The sequence below is a fragment of the Taurulus bubalis genome (assembly GCF_910589615.1).
Source record: "Taurulus bubalis genome assembly, chromosome: 10".
NCBI lineage: Eukaryota > Metazoa > Chordata > Actinopteri > Perciformes > Cottidae > Taurulus > Taurulus bubalis.
Genome location: NC_136598.1, coordinates 425,029 through 435,028, shown reverse-complemented (window position 1 = coordinate 435,028; position 10,000 = coordinate 425,029). Strand labels below are relative to the sequence as shown.

General features: G+C 40.5%; 2 protein-coding genes across 3 annotated transcripts in view; both read right to left on the bottom strand.

The window, feature by feature from the left end:
- The window catches only part of LOC306742878 (synaptosomal-associated protein 25), a gene marked incomplete at its 5' end in the record, with an annotated part of 10,437 nt that extends 7,417 nt beyond the window's left edge, over nucleotides 1–3,020 (bottom strand). The window contains 2 exons of the mRNA XM_079225324.1: nucleotides 1,413–1,454; nucleotides 2,949–3,020. Coding sequence (XP_079081450.1) covers nucleotides 1,413–1,454; nucleotides 2,949–3,020 — 114 coding nt within the window. The remainder of the gene's footprint in view (nucleotides 1–1,412; nucleotides 1,455–2,948) is intronic.
- A 5,204-nt stretch (nucleotides 3,021–8,224) lies between these two features.
- LOC306742324 (calpain small subunit 1-like) overlaps nucleotides 8,225–10,000 on the bottom strand; it is a 15,017-nt gene continuing 13,241 nt past the window's right edge. For both annotated transcript variants that reach the window (XM_079224687.1, XM_079224686.1), the window contains exons 10-11: nucleotides 9,631–9,689; nucleotides 8,225–8,612 (exon numbers count right to left, since the gene is read on the bottom strand). In XM_079224687.1, coding sequence (XP_079080813.1) covers nucleotides 8,586–8,612; nucleotides 9,631–9,689 — 86 coding nt within the window. In that variant the 3' untranslated portion in view covers nucleotides 8,225–8,585. The remainder of the gene's footprint in view (nucleotides 8,613–9,630; nucleotides 9,690–10,000) is intronic.

The window sequence follows — 10,000 nt, the reverse complement described above, 5'->3', positions numbered from 1 at the left end:
ACCAGTAAAAAACACCCTCAGCAATGTTGTAAATTGTCAATCTGCAGCAAGTTTAACGTGACTACCTGGAGGACAGACAAAAAGGGTTTCCATTAGGGCTGCAACAACGAATTGATAAAAATCGATTATCAAAAGAGTTTCATCATCGATTCGTTGTGTCGCGCGATCATTACAGCAGTCAGTAAGTCGCGGAGAAAAAAAAAAAGAGCGGAGCAGAGCAACTGGCCGGCCAGCGTGTCTGAGATTGGAGTGAGACACGAGAAAAGCTGAGGTCGTGATGTTCAATAGAACATCTTTGATGTGACGTGTCCAGTCTCGGCCAATCAGCGTTAAGATGTCTCTCTCCAGCGGCTTCATTGCCCTCAAACTTGTTTTTAATGGAAGCTAGTCAGCTTGCTATCACGTTAGCTAACGTGTTTGGTTGTGTATTGTCGTTAAAGTTACGTCATGTTCCGTTACAGTTCAGTCTTGCTTGTAAAAAACCGTAACGTGATGAAACATGCTGTCACCCCCCGGTCTGGTTCAGTTCACGCTGTCACTCGTTAACGTTAAACCGGCTCACCGGAGGATCTGGCTGCAGGTTGTTTTTTACTCAAAGTAGAATGAATCAAATCACGTCGTTGGGCTTAGCCAACAATGTGATTCCGTGGTCATAAGAGGCCCAGATATTGATCAGATGAATGTGAATGAAATAGTTTAAGGAAGAAGATGCTCTGTATGCAGACATGAGAGCTTCCCTCTGTCCAGTGTTTCATACATATTGATAAAGCAGAGTATGTAAAAGCAGCCTCTGCTCCAAGGAGATCAATTACAGTAAAAAAAAGGGCTCACATTTGGCAGATGTAAAGCATACATGTGTATGTTTTTAGTGTTAGTCCATTTTAATCTAATTTGTTTAATTAACAGCTCAGGGATGTTCAAGGAGCACCTGTTAGTGCTTTCTGAACATGTTTTGCACTGTGAATTTGCACTGCACTTCTGTTTTTGAATAAAGGGTTGGAAATTAATGTTTTATTTTTTATTTGATTTGATCCGATTCATCGGAAAAATAATCAACCGATTAATCGATTATTAAAATAATCGTTAGCGGCAGCCCTAGTTTCCATACATGTACGTCTGACCAGGATGTAGTCTTTCCTGCTGGGCCATCTCAGCTCTCCCTCTTGTGTTTCACGTGTCAAAGCCCAAAATGGCTTTCCAGCTGCTGAAAGTCAATCCCATCCCAGATGATGTCTTGTCTAAAGATGTCTGTGTTTCCTCTTGTGCAAACAACAGGAAACACAGAAGACCTGTGTAAAGAGGCTAACATACATGGAGAGGTTCCCTCTCACGCTAGTTATGTATTTACATATATAAAGGTATATATATATATGTGTGTGTGTGTGTGTGTGTGTGTGTGTGTGTGTATGCACCTCCTCAACCAGCAGCATCATCCGTCTTGTGCTCTCCAGGGACTGAAAGACACACAAAATGGAAGCTTCAGCATACAGTACACTCAATATAGAGTCAAACATGGACTATTTGTCCAGGGGAAAGCATGTAAGATTAGCTGGTATAAAAAAATGAACTTGCAAATTAAATGCATGTTCAATTGGTAAATTAACTCAACAGGTTTATATATCAAACTGTAGTCTATGTGAACTGATGTTATAATTATATATATATATATATATATATATATATATATATATATATATATATATATATATATATATATATATTTATATATATATATACATATATATATATATATATATATATATGTATATACATATATACATATATATATATATATATATGTATATATGTATATATATTTATATGTATACATATATATATATATATATATATATATATTTACAGTATATATATACTTAGAAAGTCAACACACTCTACTCTCACACATGGAAAAATCCTCTCCAGTCTTTCCACCCCTTACTGTGTGTGTGTGTGTGTGTGTGTGTGTGTGTGTGTGTGTGTGTGTGTGTGTGCGTGTGTGTGTGTGTGTGTAAATATCATATCAATCCCCGTGGTCTTCCCCACCCAGGAGATGACGAGATGTCAAATGGCGTTGACCTGCAGTAACCTTAAAACCCTGTGTCGTGTGTCAGCGTTTAGCCACGCCCACACTTAGTGCATGATGCCTGATGTCCCCCTGCAGACGGTGGCACTGGGAGACCAGTTGTCTCTATGGCAACCAGGTGAGCCAGGTGTCCTTACAGGGACACGCCCCTCAGACAGAGCAGTGAACAGCTTGAGAGACAGCAACACTGATCCCATCTCCTGTGTGTGCTGTATTTTTAGATTTCATAAAGTAGATGTACAGCAAACAAACTGTTCACTGTCTCAGGGATGAAAAAGAAACCTACTCATCTACATTTTGGAAAACAGGTCTAGCTGCCAATGTTTTGGTCAAGTCTTTGACGAAGCCATCCTAAAACCACAAGATGAACCAGTTTGGTTGGACATGGATAATGACTTAACTGTAATTTAAAGGGTTTGCTGATGGAAAAGAGAAATGAGCTTAATCCACCAGCTCCCTATTTAATGAGGGAAAGAAAGCATCAATTAAGTCTGATAGCAGGAAGCCAACCAATCATGAAAGAAGATGGTTTTACAGCACCGTAGTTTACATTTGAATTGACCCACTTTAGTTAGAAGCTCCTCCCATCGCCTACACATGACTTTAACCTCTGACCATTTCCCAAGTCCTTTAAACATTAAAATTACGCACTGAGTGAAATTAAATCTGTGGCTTTGCGCTGCAACTTTGGTCAAACACAATTGCATCTGAAGAGCCTGTTACAATGTCTGTGTTTATCTGACACGTTCATCTTTTTAAATAGGGAAATCCATCTTGTAAAAGTGTGTTTTCAACATTTAATAAAGCAACTACTTATAATGGAGGGAAGCCTTCAAGATGTTCTCGAATAATATCCATTCCTCACCTCATCCGTGACCTGATTTGCTGTCCTCTGCAGCTCCTGATGCTCTGTCAGTATGGGCGGGTCTGACGCCATGTTGGCTGTCTGTACGTCCATGTGTGTGTGTGTGTGTGTGTGTGTGTGTGTGTGTGTGTGTGTGTTTGTGTGTGTGTGTTCAGTCCCAGGTGACCAGATTAGGCTGCAGCATCAGGTGGTTTTGGCACCTGGAGAGCAGAGCGACACCAAGATTATTTATAATGACTGACAACAGCATCGACCAGAGAGATGAGCTGACAGACAGACAAGGTTCATCTACATGAAAACAGCTCATTTAGACTTCCTGTATTTCACCAGGAGGATCCACTCGCTGCTGCCTTGAGTGTGCATATTAAAAACCACAAGACAACAACATGTTAACTGTTGACCAGGTGTACCTGCGTCCAAATGTCATTTTCTCATTTGAAAGCCTATAGATTGGCTTTCCTGTATAGTGGCAGCACATCGCTGAAGGCTACACTTGAACGCAGCATTCCCAACAAGAAGGATTTCATTATCCCGGATTCTTGCATTTTCTGAAGGGATTTTGAGAGTAAATTAAACAGGTTTCGACCAAATACACTACTTTGTGCAAAGATAAGTCCCGATCTTCAAGCTCAGACTCAGAGAGAAAAAGTACAGTATTTATTTTTCCTGTGATTAAAACCTTATAAACCTCAATTCTTCACCAGGTCTTTCTCAATCTCAAAGTCCTCGTACTCCCATGAGTTGATACCAGAGCCACTGATGTGACACAGCACAACAAACTGCAGAGCCTTACAAGAGCATATAAGTCCATTTTACATGTTTATAACACAATTCAACCATAAACATGACTCGAAAGTGACTCGAGAGCTATATATCAATGAAATATCAATGTTTATATCCCTCGCTTGATGCCACACATGCTTGGCGCACCTTTCTGGAAAGCTTCCGACCTAATTATTTTCGAGGAATACCTTCCCTTGTGATTTTAGTAATTGGGATGAATACATATTACTTACTTTACTCTTAAGATCATTAAATAAGTCAAATGGGACCTTTAGAAAACAAGCTTGAAATGTGGGATCATAAACTTATTTGTGACTCAGGCATTCCTTCCTAAAAATGAAAATGAACACTACTTATCGGTCTTGTGAGTGACCGTAGCCGCAGGGTGACAATGCCAATGTCTTCAGGAGCTGGTTCCCCTGACAACCAAGCAGCTACCAGCAGGCATGCCAGTAGGTTAGATAGCCGGGTGCCAGTACATATTACCTGGTAAAGTTAACTCTGACCGCCCCGATCCATCTTCATTCACTTTGAGCAGCGGAAAGCCGTTACATTTATGTTTGAAGGTATTTTACAACTCGGATTCCCGATTTTAAAGCTCCTGTCTGTTTTTAGGGATCTCTTGAAACTGAATATCTGCGAGAACTTTCACTTGTTAGTAGTTCCACAACATTTTCAGAATAAAACACACTTCTAGTTTTGAAGTCTGACTTGAGTTTTCCAGATCCAGCAACTTATGTTGCAAATGAATAATCCTGCAAGGACACCCCTCAGGACTAATTCATGCCTTTTAGTTACTTTTTTGTTTACAGCCTGGTTAATAAAGAGTTATTAACTGCACGGTTGGCTCCCAAACCTAAACAATGTAAAAGATGAATCCCTCCTCTCTCAACAGAAGATCAGACGTCCTCACAATGTGGGCGTCCAACCAGGTGTTGGGTCCTCACAGTATCATATCAACAGAGCCCCACTGCTCCTCCGCATACCCTCCTTTCTCTTCAGACAATGTGTTATCAGGCTGGAGCCTCGTAATTAGGCCTAACCGCTAATCACCACCTGCTGCAATAAAGAAGGGGAAGGAGGGGCAGCGGCGAAGGACAGAAAAGAAGAAAGACTCTTGATGTTCTTTGGTGAAAACTGCAATCACATAAAAACAGAGACGGGATTGCAACCAAAAAATATATGGATTGTGTTCTGCCACTGATGAATAATTTAGTCTAAAAAGTGTACATAGCAATGAGACATGTCCGCCCAAAGGTATTCAATTAATATCATGACGTTTGATGCAACCAGAACATTTTTGGTATTTTTCTGGCTGACAGATAGCTGACTAATCACTTAATCAAAGTGTAATCAGTCTGGATACAGCGTGCGTGCTTTCTAAGAAACAACATCCAGATTGCCCTTTGCCCTTCTGCAGATCTTTACAGATTCTGACATAAGTTTTGCATGTCTGTGAATGACAGCAACAACATCGGTGAAATGAAGCAATACGTGATCAACCAGGACTGATTGTGATCGGCTCAGACAGTCACAACTCCAACGTACTTCTCTTTAAAGGCGCAATGAGAAGGATTTATTGCAGCTTGTAAACGCAACACTCAAAGTTGCCCACATTTCATGTTCCGTACTCTACAAGCAATGAGCACGTGCAGGTATTTCATTGGCCAATGCAGTGTATTGCCAGATGACGTCACACTGAGTTGCAGCAAAAGTTAGTCTTTTTATAACAGTCAGTTTTCTTTGTGCGGCACAATCCACCGAAATGTAATCATATGAGCATCTGACCAATGAGACGACAGCTGTCTTTGAAAGGAGTTCATTTCCCAAAAGTGTCCGTTAACCCCCCCCCCCCCCCCCCCCCCCCCCCCCACGGCACCGAGTCAACAGTGACAGGGCTGGACCTGTTTGAGAAGCGGCCGATGGTAAACACTGAGGACTTCCTGCCACCTGCCGCCCCGTGTGACGTCACCTGTACGCTGCACACTACTCTGCCGCCCTGACCGCCAACACAGCGCCACGCTGCTCATCACCTGTAGAGAACCCTCCAACACTTAACTCCCAGTCCAAGCCTCTACAACCGGGGGGGGGGGGCAAACTACGGCCAGCGGGCCAACAGAGGTCCTCTGCCTTTTTTCAATGGTGAATTAAAAATGAACTAGAACAGGAGTTCTCAACCTATTTTCAGTGGTGTACTTCCTGTCAAATATTGTTTCAGCCGAGGACCCCCTGACCAGCGCAAAGCATTCTTGGTTGAAAAAAAGATGCAATACACAGCGCTGTGCCATCAGTGTCTAATGTAATATAGAATATATACAATTCTGTTCATGAACTTACACTTATTCATGAACTTATACACTTATTGATCATTTAGTAAATAACAATTCTTAAAGGATTTTTTAATGGATGTTACTTTTACTTTATTTTTTAAATCTCACGTACCCCCATGCTGTCTGCACATTGACCATCACTAGATTGTTTCATCTTCATGTAAGGCTTACAGATTTACATATTACTTTTGCATTATAATAGCTTAAGCGGAGGCTTATACCATGAACAGAAATCACAGTGGCATCTTCTTCCTCTTTTATCTTTACTTATTCACACATAACATCACAATATTTTAATTGGGCGCCTTTATGCCATCATTATTTTAATCTAAGTTTAATTTAAGAGTAGCAGATACAGAAATACTTTAAATACATGGGCACACCTAAAGTCTAGAGGGGGAAACAACACCCGACTGGAACAGGACATGTTTAGTAAATGATTGACAGAAAATGTGTTTTCTATGACACATGGTGGCTTTCTGGTTCATCCGGCAGTGTGTCTGGTTGAAAACTTCACATTTTCTATTGTTTGACACGTGACATATTCTCCTGTATGTGGCCCACAGTCAACTCTAATTCCTGCATTTTAATTGCATACACATTGGAGGGAAATACACCGCAAGTCATCTTGTTCATTTTTCAAAAGCGATATGACCAGATGCACTGAATTACTGGCGGAGAAACGGGGATGAGCGCGGCGTCAGGTGGTTTTGATCTTCAAAAAGAAAAATACCCCAATTCTTTACAAATCCTTTGTGTTGCTCTGCTGTTAACACGACCACCACTGTGGAGAGACACGCAGCTATTGCGATTCACTAATGTATGCTGATTGGTTAATGAAGTACTGCGGTTGCCTTCGCTTTGCATGACAGTAAGAGTTGTCTATACAGGATGACATGTTGTGGACTTCAGATCGATCCTGTTTACATCCGCAAACTACATTTCAACGCCTCGCTGCCAACTTGCATCGAGTTGAAGTGAAACAACGGCTGGCGGTGTTACTTTAACGGTGTCTTCAAATACATACACATATATGTATCTGTTCTACGAGTAAAGTCTGCTCAGATGGGAACACCCTCCTACCTTTTATATGCTCTCCTTTGGATTCTCTCGTGACTTTTTGTCCAGATTGCCCGAATGAAACCTGTTGTTCCTCCTGTTGTGTTCCCTCCTCAGCACCCTCTCTGCCCCGCCCCCTTCTCCTCAGCACCCTCTCTGCCCCGCCCCCTTCTCCTCAGCACCCTCTCTGCCCCGCCCCCTTCTCCTCAGCACCCTCTCTGCCCCGCTCCCCTCTCCTCAGCACCCTCTCTGCCCCGCCCCCCTCTCCTCAGCACCCTCTCTGCCCCGCCCCCTTCTCCTCAGCACCCTCTCTGCCCCGCCCCCCTCTCCTCAGCACCCTCTCTGCCCCGCCCCCCTCTCCTCAGCACCCTCTCAGCCAGCCTCCCCCTCCTCCCCCCTCTTTGGGTCACTTTGTGCTGTTTGTAATTTTTGGTTTTTCATGTTTGACTTCTGAATCGTTTTTAATGTTTGTACAGTTTTTTTGGTTTTCTTTTCTTCTTTTTACTATGTATTATTTTTATAAAGCGCTTTGTAAATCGTGTTTAATGAAAGGTGCAAATATAAAATGTTGATGGGATATACTGTAGGCTCTGGCCCCAAAAGAGGGCTGTTAGAATAAATCACCTTAATCTCAACAACCAGTCCCCCATGTGGACATCCATTGCTATTACACAACGGACTAACTAAAACTGCCACCTGCTGCCAACTTTATGAAGGTTTTTTTAAACCTGGAAGCTCTTTACTGTCACATTAAAAGTAAAACATCATATATGTATATATATATATATATATATATATATATATATATATATATATATATATATATATATATATATATACATATATATACATATGTATATATATGTACATATGTATATATATGTACATATGTATATATATATGTACATATGTATATATATGTATATATATATATATATATATATATATATATACATATATATATATATGTACATATGTATATATATGTATATATATATATATATAAATATAAATATAAAAAATATATATTTCTGTGGAGAGAAACACATCTTACATGAAAACCCAGAAGAAGTTGTCACACTCACAAACTAGACGCGACAACACTTAATTGTCAGTTGTGTCACTTTATTTAGTTTCAGATTTTTTTAAGTCAAGACCTTTCAAACTTTGCCCTAAAAGTATGAAACAAAAGAATCCGTAACATGGGGGCGTTGTAGCACCAGTGCAACGGCAGCATCAGCTCCACTTTGGTCCGAGTTTGATTCTTCCCCTTCGCTTTTGCTTCAACGCTGACATTTTGGTCCTGTTACCGTGATGACGAGGGGGAGGGGTTTCAAACACTATTGCACATCCACAAGCGCACACGTACACACACACAGACGCAAGTGTAATGAGAGGGAGTGAGGGATGAGATGAAAGAAGAGAAGAAGGTGTGTTTGTTGCGGGGCAGCTTCCCTCCAATGCTTCATGAGTACATCGTCAGCTGAAGCCACTGAGAGACAGAAACAGACATGGGGTCAAGGTCAGAACAGCTCTGCAAGGTCACATATCATATAAGATACTGTATATATATTTTCTGACCACCAGAGGTGTTTCACTCATCAATGGGGAACAAGCAACGTTGCAAAGCACTAATTACACACTGTGAAAATACCCCAATACAAGTAAAAGTATGTAATCAGTCAAATTAAGTCAAAGTCGTTAAAGTAAAATGCTCCCTGTCAGTGTTTTACTATTATACATTATGTTCTGGATTAATGTGTGTGTGTTTTTACCTCATTTATAAACTGCATTAATCCCGGCTGGTTTAATCTACAATAATGCATCATATTCTATAAGATCATCATATGTTTGTACCTCTAAAAAATAACAAACGGACGTTTTTCAGCTCTGTGACGATGCACTTTCCAGATGATCCAAGAGGCTTTTTAAACAGTTCACTTCGCTGAAGTAGGAGGAGGATTTTCTCATCACATAAAGGAAAGTGGAGTAAAAGCTAATACAAATGTTGATACACTGATATGTGTCCCTTAAATGATGAGAAAAAATCATTCCATCTCCCTTTTTGTTTACAGTTCATATTGTCCCAAAATATGCTCAAACTGAACATCAGTCAAAACTCAGAAACGTATCACAAAGTAGAGAGATGAATAAATAAAACTATCCAGAGGAAACTTGTTGTGCAGCAGCTGCAAAGTGTGTAGAGAAACCCTGAAAACTAATTATGATCAGATTGATTATTGCACCTCTTATAATAATGCTAGTACAACAAAAATAAAAAACACATCTCTCTATTGTAATCCTAATTAAAACCATTGTTTCCTTCTTAATACCTGATACTATCTGATAGATAATGTTTACAATGGACTTTCCCACAAAGAAGATTACAATACAATTGTGTTGTTATACTAGCATTATTATGCACTAACATTTCCCCTAGGATGGGAAAGTTGCATCTGAACTTAATTTATGTTGATCGACTGAAGAAAAGAGTAAAGTGAGCTCATTACCTCCTTGATGTCCAGTTCAATGGAGCCACTGTTTCCCTTATCCAGGGTCTTAAAGGCTCCTGCAGCACACACACACACACACACACACACACACACACACACACACACACACACACACACACACACACACACACACACACACACACACACACACACACGTTTATCATGTCTGATGACTCAATGCAGTCAACATAATCTTTAATATTTAAGTGAATAATACTTTCTTTCTTTGGACATTTCATTCAAACATTTCGGCCCTTTAATAAATGATGACGTGTAAATTGTGACTTTAATCGAGCTGTCAGGACCTTACTTTAAATGATTTGGATGACATCCAGTGAGTCTGGCTGCTTACTGTATGGGAATGTGT